The sequence below is a fragment of the Rhinoderma darwinii genome, chromosome 5, assembly GCF_050947455.1.
Source record: "Rhinoderma darwinii isolate aRhiDar2 chromosome 5, aRhiDar2.hap1, whole genome shotgun sequence".
NCBI lineage: Eukaryota > Metazoa > Chordata > Amphibia > Anura > Rhinodermatidae > Rhinoderma > Rhinoderma darwinii.
The window spans coordinates 156488518-156509116 of NC_134691.1; the positions used below are offsets into that span (position 1 = coordinate 156488518).

At 37.7% G+C, this 20599-nt stretch overlaps 1 protein-coding gene across 1 annotated transcript in view; it reads right to left on the minus strand.

Annotated features, from left to right (window-relative positions):
- The window catches only part of FARS2 (phenylalanyl-tRNA synthetase 2, mitochondrial), a 304738-nt gene that overhangs the window by 124874 nt on the left and 159265 nt on the right, over nucleotides 1-20599 (minus strand). The window contains exon 6 of the mRNA XM_075828451.1: nucleotides 17259-17419. Coding sequence (XP_075684566.1) covers nucleotides 17259-17419 — 161 coding nt within the window. The remainder of the gene's footprint in view (nucleotides 1-17258; nucleotides 17420-20599) is intronic.

Below are 20599 nucleotides of genomic sequence, written 5' to 3' on the forward strand. Positions count from 1 at the left end.
ATTATTTGTGGGGTAGTAAATGAAAAAAACAGTGAACCTTTCATAGATTTTTGCGCTTCATTTTTACGGAATTCACCGTGCCATTAAAATGACAGTTAGGGTCAGTTCACATTTTGCGCAAATAGTGCGGTTTTTCCACAACGGTATTCATTGCGTAAAATCCGCAGCAAATACAGTAGAAGCAAAATGGATGAAATAAAACAAATCTCATCCACACACTGCGTAAATACTGAGCGGAAATTGATCTGCGGTGCAGAGTTTTATTCCGCAGCATGTCAATTGTATTTGCGTAAATGCTGCTTATTTGTTGCGGGCTTTCCCCATTGAATTCAATGGGGAGGTAAATCCCGCAACAAATAGCTGTTGTCAATCACAGGCTGCAGCGGTCTTCTGGGATGAAACGCCAGGCCGGTAAGTTTTCCGCAGTGGACATCCTGGGCGAAAAACTGCACCGTAGTTTGGTGCGCTTTTTCACATGGTATTCCCTGCGGCGCACAGGGCGTATACGCTGCGTGCTATCACACAGCGTATCCGCCCAGTGTGAACACAGCCTTACGGCGATACCACATTTATATTGTTTTTTCTATATTTTACAAGAAAAAACTAGCAGTTCAAAATAAGGTTAATTTTGTGTCGCCAAATTCTGAGAGCCATAACTTTTTTATTTTTCCGTTGATTAAGCGGCATGAGGGAATATTTTTTGCGAGATACCCCTTAGTGACCAGCCTATTTTTAAACCTTAATGACAGGCTATATTTTACGTTTTTCCATCTTCGCATTCAAAGAGCTATAACTTTTTTAATTTTTGCGTCGGCATAGCTGTATAAGGACTTGTTTTATGCGGCACAAGTTGCATTTTTTAATAGCACCATTTTGGGGTACATACAATTTATTAATTAACTTTTATTAACTTTATTGGGGGGTAATAGAAAAAAACCCAGCAATTTTGGCACTCGTTTTCTTGAGTCCTTAACCCCCTTCAAGACCCAGCCTGTTTTGGCCTTCAGGACACAGCCGATTTTTTCAAATCTGACATGTGTTACTTTATGTAGTAATAACTCCGGAATGCTTTTACCTATCAAAGCGATTCTGAGATTGTTTTCTCGTGACATGTTGTACTTTATGTTAGTGAAAAAATTTGGTCGATAAATTTGGTATTTATTTCTGAAAAACACCAAAGTTTGGAGAAAATTTTGCATTTTTCTAAATTTAACCCCTTCAGGACCCAGCCTGTTTTGGCATTCAGGACACAGCGAATTTTTTAAAATCTAACATGTGTTACTTTATGTGGTAATAACGTTGGAATGCTTTTACCTATCCAAGCTATTCTGAGATTGTTTTCTCGTGACATGTTGTACTTTATGTTAGTGAAAAAATTTTGTCGATAATTTTGGTATTTATTTCTGAAAAACACCAGAATTTAGAAAAAATTTGCAAAAATTAGCATTTTTCTAAATTTAAACGTATCTGCTTGTAAAACAGATAGTAATACCACACAAAATAGTTACGAGTTAACATTTCCCATATGTCTACTTTATGTCTGCATCGTTTTTTGAACGTCCTTTTATTTTTCTAGGACGTTACAAGGCTTAGAACTTTAGCAGCAATTTCTCATATTTTAAAGAAAATTTCAAAAAGCTATTTTTTCAGAGACCAGTTCAGTTCTGAGGTGGCTTTGAGGGCCTTATATATTAGAAAATCCCCAGAAGTCACCCCATTTTCAAAACTGCACCCCTCAAGGTATTCGAATCAGCATTCACAAAGTGTTTTAACCCTTTAGGCGTTTCACAGGAATTAAAGCAATGTAGAGGTGAAATTTACAAATTTATTTTTTTTTGCCGAAATTCATTTCTAATACATTTTTTTTTGTAACACAGAAGGTTTTACCAGAGAAATGCAACTCAATATTTATTGCCCAGATTCTGCAGTTTTTAGAAATATCCCATATGTGGCCCTAGTGTGATAAAGGACTGAAGCACTGGCCTCAGAAGCAAAGGAGCACCTAGTGGATTTTGGGCCTCCTTTTTTTTAGAATATATTTTAGGCACCTTGTCAGGTTTGAAGAGGTCTTCTGGTGCCAAAACAGTGGAAACACCCCAAAAGTTACCCCATTTTGGAAACTACACCCCTCAAGGAATTTATCTAGGTGTATAGTTAGCCTTTTGACCGCACAGGTTTTTCGCTAAATTTATCAGAATTAGTCTGTAAAAATGAAAATCTACTTTTTTCGGAAAAAACATAGAAATTTTTAATATTTACAAGAGATAAAAAAGAAAATGCACCCCAACATATGTAAAGCAATGTCTCCCGACTACGGCAATATCCCATATGTGGTAATAAACTGCTGATTGGACCCACAGCAAGGCTCAGAAGGGAAGGAGCGCCATTTGGATTTTGGAGCACGGATTTTGCTGGATTGGTTTTCGGTTCCATGTCGCGTTTGCAACCCCCTGGAGGGACCAAAACAGGGGAAACCCTCCAAAAGTGACTCCATTTTGGAAACTACACCTATCAAGGAATTTATCTAGGGGTATAGTTAGCATTTTGACCACACAGGATTTTCGCTAAATATATTGTAATTAGTCTGTAAAAATGAAAATCTACTTTTTTTCTGAAAAAACATAGAAATTTGTAATATTTACGAGGAATAATGAAGAAAATCACCCCAACATTTGTAAAGCAATATCTCCTGATTACAGCAATATCCAATATGTGGTAATAAACTGCTGTTTGGACCCACAGCAGGGCTCAGAAGGGAAGGAGTGCCATTTGGATTTGGAGCACGGATTTTGCTGGATTGGTTTTCGGTGCCATATCGCGTTTGCAACACCCTGGAGAGACCAAAACAGGGGAAACCCCCGAAAAGTGACCCCATTTTGGAAACGACACCTCCTATAATTAAAGACTTATTATAGGAAAAAAATGCAGTGTTTGTTTATATAACTTCTAACTTTTATTTTTACACTTTTTTTAAAACATTTTTATGATCTTTTTTTTACCTTTTTCACTTGTCCCACTAGGGAACACTTAGACTTGCAGCTTTGATCGCTGCTAGAGTATATTACACTACACACATAGTGTAATGTACTCTAACTGTCATTGTGACGTGACAGTCACACTGACAGGAAGCCTCGGGGGACCGGCCGGAGGCTGTTCCTCCGAGGCTTCCGTACATGGCAACCCGGAGGTCATTGTCTGACCTCCGATTGTCACGACAAGCATCGGTAGCCCCCACGATCACTTCGTGGGGGCTGCCGATGTGCTTCAAACCACTTAAATGCGGCGACGGCAATCCGTCGCCGCATTTATGGGGTTAATTGCCGAAATCAGCGGCGATGGTCCGCTGACCGGCAAGGCTGGAGTGTCAGCTGTCTGGGACAGCTGACCTCCCGGTTCCCGGACACTGTCCGTTAGGACAGTGTGCGCCGGGAACTACTCCGCAATACAGACGTAGCGATACCAATTTTGTTCATTTTTTACATTACTTTAGAAGAAAAATGGGAAAAGGTTTTGTTTTTTTACTTAAAACATTTTTTTTCTCACTACTAAAAACTTTAATTCTTCTACACATCATATTAGTCCCCTTAGGGGACTTGAACCAGCGATAATTGGATCACTGGTACAATATACTGCAATACTAATGTGTTGCAGTATTATTACAGGCTTCTGTAACAGCACGATCGCTGTTCCTGTCCGTTAGCCCCAGGTGTCAGCTGTAATACACAGCTGGCACCCGCAGCGTATGGAGCGGGCTCAGCACGTGAGCCCGCTCCATACATCAACCCCCGCACCATTATGTGCAATTAAGTCATAGTGCGCAAAGGGTTTAATGCACAGCGGATGGTTCAAAGTGAATATTGCAATTTTCCACTGATATGCCATTTTAGTCCATAATATGTCGTGCCCAGTTTGTGCCACTGAAGACAAATACCTCATAAAACGTTAAGCGGGTTCTCCCGGGTATGGTGATGCCATATATGTGGACGCAAACTGCTGTTTGGGTACGCTGCAGGGGTCAAAAGGGAGGGAGTACCATTTTGCTTCTGGAGTGCAGATTTTGCTTGGTAATAGTTCTGTTTGGGGTTTTACTGGTGTTTCAGTTTATGATGTGGGGGCATATGTAAGCTGTGCGGAGTACATCAGGGCATAATAAGAGGGTATAATAATGCGGTAAATAAATAATTCATAGATATAAGGCCGGTGTCGCACTGATAAATGGCGCCTGATCTTATCCGCTTTTTGAACACACTGCACGTTTTGCATCGCCATATTCTGAGAGCCATAACTTTTTTATTTTTTCTCCACCAGAGCGGTGTGAGGGCTTATTTGTGGCGGGACAATCTGTAGTTTTCATTAGTACCATTTTGGGGTACATGCGATTTTTTGATCACTTTTTATTCCATTTTTTTTGCAAGCCGGGTGACCAAAAACAAGCAATTCTGACAATCTTCTCTAGTTTATTTTTTTTGCGGCGTTCACCGTGCTATAAATGACAATTTTACTTTATTTGCAGGTCGGTACGATTACGGCGATACCATATGTATATAGGTTTTTTTATGTTTTGCAACGCAATAAAGTAAATTTTTTATAAAATAATTTATTTTCTGTGTCACCATATTCTGAGAGCCATAACTTTTTTTATTTTTTAGTCAAAAAAGCTGTGCAAGGGCTTTTTTTTTGCGGGACGGGTTGTAGTTTTTATCGGTACTATTTTCGGGTACATGCGTCTTTTTAATAACTTTTTATTCTCTATTTTGGGAGGGGTGGTGACCAAAAACTAGCGATTAGCGTTTTTTATTGATTTTTTTTGGGGTGTTCATTGTGAGGAAAAATAACATTATAGTTTTATAGTTGGGGTCGTTACGAACGCGGTGATACCAGATATGTGTACTTTTTTTTAACGTGTTCATTTTTTTCCTATAATGAAATTCTTATTATAGGAAAAAATAAATTTTTTGTTTATATAACTTATAACTTTTATTTTTACACTTTTTTAAAAACATTTTTATTACCTTTTATGTCTTACTAGGGGACATTTAGACTTGCAGCTTTGATTGCTGCTGGAGTACATTACACTACGTACGTGCAGAGCTGTTTTCAAGGGAAAACAGACCCTGCTTTTCAGACGTTTTTTGACCAACTCGCATTTTTCGTGGCGTTTTTCGCGCCGTTTTCGCGGCGTTTTTTACGTCCGTTTTTGGAGCTGTTTTCATTGGAGTCTATGAGAAAACAGCTCCAAAAACGTCCAAAGAAGTGTCCTGCACTTCTTTTGACGAGGCTGTATTTTTACGCGTCGTCGTTTGACAGCTGTCAAACGACGACGCGTAAATAACAGGTCGTCTGCACAGTACGTCTGCAAACCCATTCAAATGAATGGGCAGATGTTTGCCGACGTATTGTAGCCCTATTTTCAGACGTAAAACGAGGCATAATACGCCTCGTTTACGTCTGAAAATAGGTCGTGTGAACCCAGCCTAACTGTCATTGTGACGAGACAGTCACACTGACAGGAAGCCTAGGAGGACCGGCCGGAGGCTGCTCCTCCGAGGCTTCCGTACATGGCAACCCGGAGACCATTATCTGGCCTCCGATTGCCACAACAAGCATCGGCAGCCCCCACAATCGCTTAGTGGGGGCTGCCGATGTGCTTCAAACCCTTAAATGCGGCGATCGCAATCGGACGCCGCATTTATGGGGTTAATTGCCAAAATCAGCGGCGATGGTCCGCTGACCAGCAAGACTGGAGGGTCAGCTGTCGGGGACAGCTGCCGTCCCGGTTCCCGGACACTGTCCGTTAAGACAGTGTGCATCGGGAACCACTCGCAACTGTACGTCCTGGTGCGGGAAGCAAACCCTCTGCAGGACATACAGTTGCGGCTCAGCGCTGGAAGAGGTTAATTTACGCTGTTTACCATGTGATCTAAATAACATAATAACTTTATTCAGTGGGTTGTTAAGATTGCGACGATACCAAATTTATATAGTTTTCTTGTGGTTTACTACTTTTACAAAATTATTTGTTTTTGCATCTCTACATTTGAGGAGCCATAACTTTTTTATTTTTCCACCAATGCAGCTGCATGAGGGCTTTTTTTTTGCGGGATGACTTGTAGTTTTTATCGGTACAATTTTGGAGTATATGAAACTTTTTGAACACTTTTTATCAAATTTTTTTGAAGGCAGGATGAACAGAAAACAGCAATTCCGGCATTGTTTTATTTTTTATTTTTTACGGCGCTAGCCGAGCGGGTTAAATAACATAATAGCTTTATAGTTGGGGTCATTACAGACGCGACTTTACCAAATATGTGTAACTTTTTTACTTTACTCTTTCCTTTTTTTTTTTCAGAATAAAGCATTTTGTAAGGGGAAAAAGCGGGTATTCCATTATTTTTTTTCTTTGGGGTTTCTATTTATTTAATTGTTTATTTATTTAACTTTATTAAACCTTTTTATTACTCCCACTAGGGGACTTTACTATGCAATCATCCGATCGCTTTTATAATACACTGCAATACTTCTATTGCCTGTAAGTGTAAAACTGACAGGCATCTGCTAGGCCATGCCTCTGGCATAGCCTAGCAGGCATTTACTAGAGGTAGACCTGCGGGCCTTTCTATCCACTTTACTATTGAGCGCCGCATCTAAGGGGTTAAACAGGTGGATTTCCATCCGCCCACTCGAGCAGCACTGCTCCAAGTTCTCAGCTACCTCCGGTAGCTGAGAGCAGGGAGTTTTAACTGCTCCCGGCGGCACAGATTTATTCTTATGCAGCGCCGTGAAAAGGCGTATGAATCAAAATAAAGCATGCTAGTGGCCGCTGTAAAAACGAACGGGTTATTATTGTTTTTTGGACATAAAAGAAAAATTTATTTAACAGATTTTTACTTTTTTTATTAGTCCCCCTAGGGGACTTGAACCAGCGATCTAGGGGTCAGCAATCTAGGGGACTTGGATCGCTTGCACTTTATACTGTAATACTAATGTATTGCAGATGATCTGTTAGAGGGGGCTACCCCCCTCTTTCTAACGATTTAAATGCCACGGTCGCTATTGACCGCGGCATTTAATGGATTAAACAAGTTGGATCACGCTCGTTACTGTGAAGTGTTGGCTGTATGCATTGTATGGAGCGGCTTAGCCCGTTCCATACTTCTCCTACCCGGCTATGACATAGATATACATCATGTGTCGGGAAGGGGTTAAAATTTATTGGATGATCTGAAACATTTAAATGTGACAAATGATCAAAAAATAGAAAAAATCGGGTGAGGGGAAAATACTTTTTAACAGCACTGTATATTTATATTTATTTATATATGTGTGCCAGTTTCTTATAGCACTTCAATTCATTTTCCTCATATGTTCTCTTTTAACCACAGGATTGGTTTCTAAGGCAACCGGCTATATTATATTGGAGTACAGAGTGAAAGTTGTTTCATCACTGCTTAACATCTCCATTTCCTAAAGTCTAGTAAATAATTGATTTTTCTATTCAAAAATAGGCCAAAAAAAATCATAGCGTGTAAATAAAAAGATGCATTGATACTGAAAAAGCATCAAAGAACTATAAACATATTATAAGTACAGGTTTTACAAATAAATCTGTAGATAGATATTCGGTATATATATATATATATATGGACGTATATATATCTATCTATATATATATATATATATATATATAGATAGACGTCTATATATATATATATATATATATATATATATATATATATAGACGTGTATATGTATATATATATATATATATATATGGGTGTGTCAATGCTATCTACAAATGTCAATAAACAATTTATTACAGCACGTTATATTTTTACAGGCCGGATTTTCACACAGTTATACTTACATACAATGTATGACTAATGGCAAACAGTATGATTGTGCTTTACACAAATATATATGATCATAGGGGGATTGTGAGGAGTTCTTAATGAGGACATGTAAAAGAAAGGAGATGAAGAGGATGTGTACCAATGTCTGACATTAGATCAGAGGGGAAAATATTTCTCTCAAAATGTCAGTGTCATGAGTGAGACTGCACAAGGCGCTGGTGTAGAGAGGATCATTTCAAAAGCCTTTATTCTACAGAATGTCAAAGCTGCTTAGAAGGCAAGATGCACACAGTTGACTATAAAGGCAATATATCAGTCTAGTCTGAAAAAGATAAGGAGCCTCAACCAACTCAAAGATAAGTCTCTGAATGTAACCAAACTGTACATGCTAGAACAGATTCCAATATAATAGATTCATTGTCTGCTTCCTATGGGAGTTCTATCACAGACAAATTCTATATAGAATTATTGCAGGACCTTATGAAGTTAGGATGACATTACGCTTCTATATAATATATCATTCCTATATAGAATTATTGCAGGACCTTATGAAGTTAGGATGACATTACGCTTCTCTATAATATATCATTCCTATATAGAATTATTGCTGGACCTTATGAAGTTAGGATGACATTACGCTTCTATATAATATATAATTCCTATATAGAATTATTGCAGGACCTTATGAAGTTAGGATGACATTACGCTTCTATATAATATATCATTCCTATATAGAATTATTGCAGGACCTTATGAAGTTAGGATGACATTACGCTTCTATATAATATATAATTCCTATATAGAATTATTGCAGGACCTTATGAAGTTAGGATGACATTACGCTTCTATATAATATATCATTCCTATATAGAATTATTGCAGGACCTTATGAAGTTAGGATGACATTATGCTTCTATATAATATATCATTCCTATATAGAATTATTGCAGGACCTTATGAAGTTAGGATGACATTACACTTCTATATAATATATCATTCCTATATAGAATTATTGCAGGACCTTATGAAGTTAGGATGACATTACGCTTCTATATAATATATCATTCCTATATAGAATTATTGCAGGACCTTATGAAGTTAGGATGACATTACGCTTCTATATAATATATCATTCCTATATAGAATTATTGCAGGACCTTATGAAGTTAGGATGACATTACGCTTCTATATAATATATCATTCCTATATAGAATTATTGCAGGACCTTATGAAGTTAGGATGACATTACGCTTCTATATAATATATCATTCCTATATAGAATTATTGCAGGACCTTATGAAGTTAGAATGACATTACGCTTCTATATAATATATCATTCCTATATAGAATTATTGCAGGACCTTATGAAGTTAGGATGACATTATGCTTCTATATAATATATCATTCCTGTATAGAATTATTGCAGGACCTTATGAAGTTAGGATGACATTACGCTTCTATATAATATATCATTCCTATATAGAATTATTGCGGGACCTTATGAAGTTAGGATGACATTACGCTTCTAAATAATATATCATTCCTATATAGAATTATTGCAGGACCTTATGAAGTTAGGATGACATTACGCTTCTATATAATATATCATTCCTATATAGAATTATTGCAGGACCTTATGAAGTTAGGATGACATTACGCTTCTATATAATATATCATTCCTATCTAGAATTATTGCAGGACCTTATGAAGTTAGGATGACATTACGCTTCTATATTATATCATTCCTATATAGAATTATTGCAGGACCTTATGAAGTTAGGATGACATTATGCTTCTATATAATATATCATTCCTATCTAGAATTATTGCGGGACCTTATGAAGTTAGGATGACATTACGCTTCTATATTATATCATTCCTATATAGAATTATTGCAGGACCTTATGAAGTTAGGATGACATTACGCTTCTATATAATATATAATTCCTATATAGAATTATTGCGGGACCTTATGAAGTTAGGATGACATTACGCTTCTATATAATATATCATTTCCATATAGAATTATTGCAGGACCTTATGAAGTTAGGATGACATTACGCTCCTATATAATATATCATTCCTATCTAGAATTATTGCGGGACCTTATGAAGTTAGGATGACATTACGCTTCTATATTATATCATTCCTATATAGAATTATTGCAGGACCTTATGAAGTTAGGATGACATTACGCTTCTATATAATATATAATTCCTATATAGAATTATTGCAGGACCTTATGAAGTTAGGATGACATTACGCTTCTATATAATATATCATTCCTATATAGAATTATTGCGGGACCTTATGAAGTTAGGATGACATTACGCTTCTATATAATATATCATTCCTATATAGAATTATTGCGGGACCTTATGAAGTTAGGATGACATTACGCTCCTATATAATATATCATTCCTACATAGAATTATTGCGGGACCTTATGAAGTTAGGATGACATTACGCTTCTATAGAATATATCATTTCTATATAGAATTATTGCCGGACGTTATGAAGTCAGGATGACATTAAGCTTCTATATAATATATCATTTCTATATAGAATTATTGCAGGACCTTATGAAGTTAGGATGACATTACGCTTCTATATAATTCCTATATAGAATTATTGCAGGACGTTATGAAGTTAGGATGACATTATGCTTCTATATAATATATCATTCCTATATAGAATTATTGCGGGACCTTATGAAGTTAGGATGACATTACGCTTCTATATAATATATCATTCCTATATAGAATTATTGCGGGACCTTATGAAGTTAGGATGACATTACGCTCCTATATAATATATCATTCCTACATAGAATTATTGCGGGACCTTATGAAGTTAGGATGACATTACGCTTCTATAGAATATATCATTTCCATATAGAATTATTGCCGGACGTTATGAAGTTAGGATGACATTACGCTTCTATATAATATATCATTTCTATATAGAATTATTGCAGGACCTTATGAAGTTAGGATGACATTACGCTTCTATATAATATATAATTCCTATATAGAATTATTGCAGGACGTTATGAAGTTAGGATGACATTATGCTTCTATATAATATATAATTCCTATATAGAATTATTGCGGGACCTTATGAAGTTAGGATGACATTACGCTCCTATATAATATATCATTCCTACATAGAATTATTGCGGGACCTTATGAAGTTAGGATGACATTACGCTTCTATATAATATATCATTTCTATATAGAATTATTGTCGGACGTTATGAAGTTAGGATGACATTACGCTTCTATATAATATATAATTTCTATATAGAATTATTGCAGGACCTTATGAAGTTAGGATGACATTATGCTTCTATATAATATATCATTCCTATATAGAATTATTGCAGGACCTTATGAAGTTAGGATGACATTACGCTTCTATATAATATATCATTCCTATATAGAATTATTGCAGGACCTTATGAAGTTAGGATGACATTACGCTTCTATATAATATATCATTCCTATATAGAATTATTGCAGGACCTTATGAAGTTAGGATGACATTACGCTTCTATATAATATATCATTCCTATCTAGAATTATTGCGGGACCTTATGAAGTTAGGATGACATTACGCTTCTATATTATATCATTCCTATATAGAATTATTGCAGGACCTTATGAAGTTAGGATGACATTACGCTTCTATATAATATATAATTCCTATATAGAATTATTGCAGGACCTTATGAAGTTAGGATGACATTACGCTTCTATATAATATATAATTCCTATATAGAATTATTGCGGGACCTTATGAAGTTAGGATGACATTACGCTTCTCTATAATATATCATTCCTATATAGAATTATTGCGGGACCTTATGAAGTTAGGATGACATTACGCTTCTATATTATATCATTCCTATATAGAATTATTGCAGAATCTTATGAAGTTAGGATGACATTACGCTTCTATATAATATATAATTCCGACATAGAATTATTGCAGAACCTTATGAAGTTAGGATGACATTACGCTTCTATATAATATATCATTCCTATATAGAATTATTGCCGGACGTTATGAAGTTAGGATGACATTACGCTCCTATATAATATATCATTCCTATATAGAATTATTGCAGGACCTTATGAAGTTAGGATGACATTACGCTTCTATATAATATATCATTCCTATATAGAATTATTGCAGGACCTTATGAAGTTAGGATGACATTACGCTTCTATATAATATATCATTCCTATCTAGAATTATTGCGGGACCTTATGAAGTTAGGATGACATTACGCTTCTATATAATATATCATTTCTATATAGAATTATTGCCGGACGTTATGAAGTTAGGATGACATTACGCTTCTATATAATATATCATTTCTATATAGAATTATTGCAGGACCTTATGAAGTTAGGATGACATTACGCTTCTATATAATATATCATTCCTATATAGAATTATTGCAGGACCTTATGAAGTTAGGATGACATTATGCTTCTATAGAATATATCATTCCTATATAGAATTATTGCAGGACCTTATGAAGTTAGGATGACATTACGTTTCTATATAATATATCATTCCTATATAGAATTATTGCAGAATCTTATGAAGTTAGGATGACATTACGCTTCTATATAATATATAATTCCTACATAGAATTATTGGAGGACCTTATGAAGTTAGGATGACATTATGCTTCTATATAATATATCATTCCTATATAGAATTATTGCAGGACCTTATGAAGTTAGGATGACATTATGCTTCTATATAATTCCTACATAGAATTATTGCAGGACCTTATGAAGTTAGGATGACATTACGCTTCTATATAATATATCATTCCTATATAGAATTATTGCGGGACCTTATGAAGTTAGGATGACATTACGCTTCTATATAATATATCATTTCTATATAGAATTATTGCAGAATCTTATGAAGTTAGGATGATATTATGCTTGAAAAAGGTCCTATAGCAGGACGGAAACGTTGCAGCTGTTGACTGAATAAATCACATACTTTTTGGAACCATCGGAGTGCTGTGGGATTTCTTTCGTCTATGTCTTATAATCCACAGATCTGGATTACCTGCTTGCACTCATTACCGTGTTGGAATCTGTCGCAGAGTGCTGCTTATCTCTACCTATATATATATATATATATATATATATATATATATATATATATATATACTTGATGATATGCAGTGCAGTTGGGCCATAGTATATTGTATGTATTATTTATGCACGTCTATTACACATCCTCTATTATTTAATGTTATTATATTCCTGTCACTGTCCAAATATGCAACATACTGATGTTCCTGTCTGCTTGGCTTTTCGTCTGTATGGCCTATAATTCTTAATGGGCACAGCAATGGGTAGCACCATTGCGTTGGACAGTCTGCTGTGAGCAGTAATATTTGGACCAATACAGGGAATAATTTGCCTAGGGTTAATAACACAGGATTGTCCTGTGGTATAACAGTGTTGATTTTGGGGCACTGGGAAGGACAATGAGGAGCCGTGTGTGGCATACATCTGAAATGTTTCCGTGGCGTACAGTATGCTTCTGTGTTTCAATGAGAGAGGCTCTTGTGTGGTAACTAAATATTATTATGGCTCCCAAAAAGTTGTTAGCTCACAATCCTGCTATGTTATATACACAATATGGACAACAGTATTATGACACCTACAGATTACATCTACAGGCATTTTTATGACATTCCATTCTAAATCCAAAGATATTAATATGGATTGGTCCTGCCTTTGCAGCTAAAAAAAAACTTCAGGGAAGGCTTTCTACAAGATTTTGGAGTGTGTCATTGGGAATTTTTGCCCATTCATCCAGAAGAGCATTTGTGAGGTCAGACACTGATGTTGGATGAAAGGGCCTGGCTCGCAATCTTTGTTCTAATTCATCCCAAAGGTGTTCGATGGTGTTGAGGTCCGGGCTCTGCAAGGACCAGTCAAGTTCATCCTCACCAAACTCACCCAAGCATGTCTTTATGGACCTTGCTTTGTGCACAATCATGCTGGAACAAAAAAGTGCCTTCCCAAAACTGTTCCCACAAAGTTGGAAGCATACAATTGTCCAAAATGTCTTGTTATGCTGAAACTTTAAGATTTCTTTTTACTGGAACTAAGAAGCCTCGGTCAACCCCTAAAAAAAAAACCCATAGCATTATCCCTCCTCTACCAAACTTTACAGTTGGCACAATACAGTCAGGCAGGTAACATTGTCCTGGCATTCGCCAAACCCAGACTCGTCCATCAGATTGCCAGATAGAGAATTGTGATTCGTCAGTCCACAGAACATGTTTCCACTGCTCCAGAGTCCAGTGCTTTACACCACTCCATCTGACGCTTGGCATTGTGCTTGGTGATCTAAGACTTGCATGCAGCTGCTCGGCCATGGAAACCCATGCCATGATGCTCCCGGCACACAGTGTTTGTACTGATCTTAAAGAGGCTCTGTCACCAGATTTTGCAACCCCTATCTGCTATTGCAGCAGATCGGCGCTGCAATGTACATTACAGTAACGTTTTTATTTTTAAAAAACGAGCATTTTTGGCCAAGTTATGACCATTTTTGTATTTATGCAAATGAGGCTTGCAAAAGTCCAAGTGGGCGTGTTTAAAGTAAAAGTCCAAGTGGGCGTGTATTAAGTGCGTACATCGGGGCGTTTTTACTACTTTTACTAGCTGGGGGTTCTGACGAGAAGTATCATCCACTTCTCTTCAGAACGCCCAGCTTCTGACAGTGCAGACACAGCGTGTTCTCGATGTATTATACCAAGTCAGAGAGGAACAGAAAGGTAAAAAAGGGGAAAATGACCAAGGTGGTGCCCTTTAATAACTAACTGAAATATTGTAGTATGCAAGTTTCGGAACAATCTGACCCTTCCTTAGGCATATTCTGAAAATATCTTTGAGGGAGAGGCCTAGAGCTCTGAAAGCTTACATTCTACAGTATTTCAGATCCTGCCTCATTTTTTCCAGTGTTTTCTCTTTTTATCAGCATTGTAATTTGCTGTAAAGTTAATGCAGTGAACTCTGAGTTCTTTTGGCCGACCTACCCACTTTAATGCCAACATAAGGCACATTGCGCTAGTGTATGTGAAAATTAGTATAAGATCGAGCTGAAGTAAATAATACAAATGTTTTTTTTATAGATATACTGTAAAGAAATTATATCCTACTACCACCATAATGTTGATGGCATGCTGGAGACATGCCTACTACTGGGCAAATTCAACATACAGTATGTTAGATTACACATTTTTGATTGTCGTGTCCAGTATTACCAATCGTTGATGGCTAGAATCAATTATTATGTCAGTGATGTGGAAATCTAGGAACAAGACAATATTTTGTTTCTGAAGTCATCAGGAACAAAGAAATAAAACATAAATGTGTATTTCAGAAAACCCTTGGGAAGGAAAGTAGCACGAGTGCTCCCATTAAAATGTCCAGTTCAGGAGCAAGTGAGAGGAATGAGAAACTAAAAAAATATCATCTACAAGATAAAAGTTCATAGAAAAATACAACATAGCATACTGTAAACCAGTGGGCTGGAGTAAGTAAACCCAGGTACAACCCAGTATACCTTAAAAGCTATGTTCACCTTTGAAAAAGTTTTTTTTTTTTTTCATAAAAATGTCCTCAGTGTGGTTTAGTGTTAGCGGGTCCTGCTTGTTCTGTTATGAACTTAGATGTGATCGGTTTAAATCTCGATCGCTGTAACTAAAACCGTCAGTCCCGCAGACCTGACGCACTGTATACAGGTTTCAGAGCTAGATACAGCTGCTCTGTATATAGCATACAAAGCAGCTGTATCTAAAAAAGTTAAAATTATTTTTAATAAAATGTAATTAGAAACTTGCACTAAACACACTGATCGACATCTTTATTAATAAAATAAAATAAATCGTTTTTGAAGGGGTACATAGCCTTTAAAGAGAATCTGTCAGCAGTTTTGAGATATCAGTTTTGAGATATCAAAACTGCTGACAGTGCTATATAGAGGAGGGTGTTGGCAGTGGAACAATACCTGTTGTATTGGTCATGCAAGGCGCCACGATCGCAAGTGCCATGTTCTCCTCACTGAATGCTGCCAGATCCAACCCTCTACTCTGAGTGACTGCTCATAACATCCTCTTGATTGGCCGCTGGAGCAATTAAAGCAGAGCGTGGCACTTGTGACCATGGCGCTGTGGGCATTAAATGTAAATATCTCATCCATAGAACTTGCATGACAGACCCAACAGGTATTATTACACTGCCCTCGACCTCCACCATTTATAGCACTGTCAGCAGTTTTTAGGTCATAAAACTGATGACAGATTCCCTTTAAATTTATTTAAAGGTCATTTGTTTTACCGCACTGAAAGTCACCAGACACAGTCCAAAGTTGCTCAAAGGTATCCTCCACTAACAGCATGCAGTAGGCAGGAAACGCTGTGTGTGTTGCTCCCGACATGTTGAAACCCAGGATCGGGCTAGACACTTGGTGTGGTGAATGGAAATTTTATGCTTGATTTGATTTCTTCTTGTAATTATAATAAAACATTTTATCATGATACACAACTCTGTGGTGCTACTCTATGCTATTATCACCTTTACGGTAATTGGAGAGTGGTGTGGAGAGAGTGAGTCCAGCTGTACATCTAAAATGGGTGGAACCCATCCATCAAACCCTGTAGAGCAACACAAGCAGCGTTTATTGCCTGATGCATGATCTTAGTGGAGGATACCATTGAGAAACTTTGGACTGAGTCTGGAGACCGTCAGAGCGGTACAATAAATGACTTTTGAATGATCTACAAGCTGCAGTACCTATTAAATCAAGGTACAGTAAACGTCTTTGAGCAGACCATCTAAAATTGCTGTGACTAAAATGTCATCTAAAGGGGCAGTCCCCAAATATACATTGGTTATAAGCATACTGAAAATTTATCACAGAAAAATCTAGTCTAGATCAGGGGTGGTCTACGCATAGAGGTGGGTTTTTGTTTGTTTTTTTTTTTTTATAGTTTTGACTGTATTAATATCGTGCAGTTTACGTATAACTAATAATGATCTCCTATTTTTTAAACAGAGACAGGAAAACGGTCACATACAATGGTTTACAAAATACAGTGACCTTTATTTCTGTTCAGCTGTCTTTCTGAATATAAAAAATAGACCTTTATAAATGTGATATCAACTGGCTTTTAAGGACAAGCCCCTAGGGTATAAACACCAAGCAAGACCTATATTTAGTTCTTAGAAATACAATTCTCTCTGGGAAACGTCAGAGAGAGAGAGAGAGAACCCAACATCTGTGAGAAATTATTTACCGATATAGCAGCAAATAATGATTGATATCAAAGAAAAAAATATTCTTTTAGCAAGTTACCTGAAATTGAACTGCCTGGTTGATGTCAGACACGTGGAATTGTTTCAGGAAGAGCTCGCTTTCACTCCAAAACAATCGAATGTCAGAAATACTGTAGAGAATCATGGCCAATCTCTCTAAGCCTAGGCCAAATGCCCATCCAATTTTGTCATGTGCACCAGCTGTAACCAGAAACAAGATGAAAATCCAGAAGATTAGTGTAAAAGGTTTCAGTATGAAATATTTATTCCCCTTCCAATAGATCTGAAACCAGTAATGGAGCAGACCTCTTACCTGGCTAAGATCCAAGCCAAAACATATGTGACTTGTGTATGACTTTATGAGCTAAAACCCACAGATTACTACTAGTGTCAGGTCCTAGGCCATACATTTTAGATAGCTATTCCTACCGACTCCTCCATACAGATGCATGCTCCGGTCGGCCGAGCATGCATATGTTCTCAGGGAGAAAGCCGCTGCCAGAGGAATCTATCTAATAACGAACAAAAGGATCAGACACGTTGAAATTCAACATGCCCCACACTTCTCTCCCCGACATCTGCTGTCGGAGAAAAGTTTGACCACGCAATACATATTCTATAGATGGTCGGCCAGTCTCGCCAAAATCGACTGGTTTAGCCGACAAACATCTAATGTGTATGGCCAGCCTTACTCTATGCGTTCTGACAGTCCAGTGCATCGCTGTCCAGATGTAGCAGTGGTTTACCAGCATGGAATCATGGTTTGTTAATGTTTTCTTACACTTGAAATGTGATTATTTTTATTCAGAGTATTGTACTTGGCATTTATGTGGTACAATGCACTCTGGTGTCATGGTTTGGTTTCATTAGGTTTCTGTTGCCACGGAAAACTGATGAACCTATTAGTCAATAAGATCCTTTTGAATCCATTGCAAGATGAACAAAATGAATCCATTATATCCGTTGTGGATCCTGTAAAAATGGAATTCATGATGCCAGTTTGAATAGGGCCTTATAACACAACATAAAAATTGCAAATAGAGTTCTCCTAAACCACAGTACAGCATGATATATCCACCAACTATAATAGAAAGACAGAAGATCAGAAAAATATATTAATACTGTACATATTCAATGAACAACATACAGCAAGGAATTGTCATAACATCTAATCTGGAGTACCTTTCTGGGCTTGATCCCAAAAGTCATGACATATATAAAATAGGTTAAGACCATTACAACCCTGAGAATAAATTAAAAAGGGATCAGAGAGACCAGGGAGATCAGGGGCAGAGGAGCACAGATATGCAAAGTTTTGATTTGATATACTAAAATGGGTATTAACACTAGGGTACGCAATAACATTCTGATCGGTGTGGGTTGGTCCTCCAAGACTCTGGCTGATCCAGAGAACAAAGGGATCACACAGCGGGTGACCGGAAGCGTCACTGTGCAAGGAAACATTGCAACCCAATCTCCCCATTGATAACCAAAACTCCCCATCTGCCTCCCAGTTTCTATCTTTAACCTCGTCCCTAGGTCTGTCACAACTTACTAACTCTCCAACACATGAGGACGGGAATTCACTTGACCTGGTCTTCTTCCGGCTCTGCTCAGTTTCTGACTTTATTAACTCTCCTCTCCCGCTTTCTGACCACAACCTTCTCTCCTTTACTATCAAATATTCTCTGCCTTCTCAGGTCATCCCTACGTATAAGACATACAGAAATCTACATGCCATTAACACTCAGAAACTCATAGACAGTCTACAGTCCTCATTGTCCCCTATCTCTTCCCTCTCCTGTCCCAATCTGGCTGCCAAACTTTACAATAACACTCTCAAGAATGCATTGGATGAAGCAGCCGACCTACAATGCGAACCACTCGACAAAGACGACAACCCTGGCACACGCGTCAATCCCGCTTTCTTCAGCGGTGCTTGAGATGTGCCGAACGACTGTGGAGAAAATCGCATTTGGATGCAGATTTCCTCCATTACAAATTTATGCTGAGAACTTACAACTATGGACTTCATTGAGCCAAACAAGTCTATTTCACCTCTCTCATCTCCACACTATCTAATAATCCACTACGCCTCTTTGATACTTTTCACTCCCTCCTTAGTCCTAAAGTGCAGACGCCAATCACAGATCTTAGTGCTGAAGACCTGACCACTTATTTTAAAGTTAAAATTGACAACATCCGCTATGATATTATCTCCCAGTCCCCTTGTAACATCGATCCCCTTCCCTCCCGCACGCCCTCTTCTTCACTCTCAGCATTTGACCCAATAACAGAAGAAGTCTCTAGGCTCCTCTCTTCTTCTCTCCTACTACCTGTCCAAGTGATCCTATCCCCTCACACCTCCTCCAGTCCCTCTCCCCAGCTGTTACTGGTCACCTAACTAAAATATTTAACCTCCCTCTTTCCTCTGGTATCTTTCCCTCCTCTTTTAAACATGCCATTATAAACCCATAACTGAAAAAAACAACTCTTGACCCATCCAGCGCTGCTAACTACCGACCAGTCTCTAATCTGCCCTTCATCTCCAAACTCCTGGAACGCTTGGTCTACTCTCGCCTTATCCGCTATCTCTCTGCTAACTCCATTCTAGACCCCTTACAATCTGGTTTCCGCACTCTACACTCCACAGAAACTGCCCTTTCTAAAGTCTCAAATGATCTCTTGGCAGCTAAATCTAACGGCAAATACTCTCTACTGATTCTTCTGGATCTCTCTGCTGCCTTTGACACTGTAGACCACAAACTCCTACTTAAGATGTTCCACTCTATTGGCCTCAAGGACGCTGCTCTCTCTTGGTTTTCCTCCGATCTTTCTGACCGCTCGTTCAGTGTGTCATTTGCTGGTTCCACTTCTCCTCTTCCCCTTGCTATCGGGGTTCCTCAGGGATCAGTCCTAGGTCCGCTTCTCTTTTCTCTCTACACAGCTTCTATTGGACAAACCATCAGCAGATTTGGCTTCCAGTACCATCTCTACGCTGATGACACCCAATTATATGCCTCTTCCCATGACATCACCCCTGCTCTAATACAAAACACCAGTGATTGTCTGTCCACTGTGTCTAACATCATGTCCTCTCTCTATCTAAAACTGAATCTTTCTAAAACTGAGCTCCTTGTGTTCCCACCATCTACTAACCTCCCTAAACCTGATGTCTCCATCTCTGTGTGTGGCACGATCATAACTCCTAAGCAGCGCGCCCGCTTTCTCTGGGTTATTTTTTACTCAGATCTTTCCTTTACTCCTCACATTCAATCACTTTTACGCTCCCGTAATTTTCACCTCAAAAATATCTCCTGAATCCGCTCTTTTCTTACGGAGGAAACCGCCAAAATTCTCATTGTTGCTCTGATTCACGCT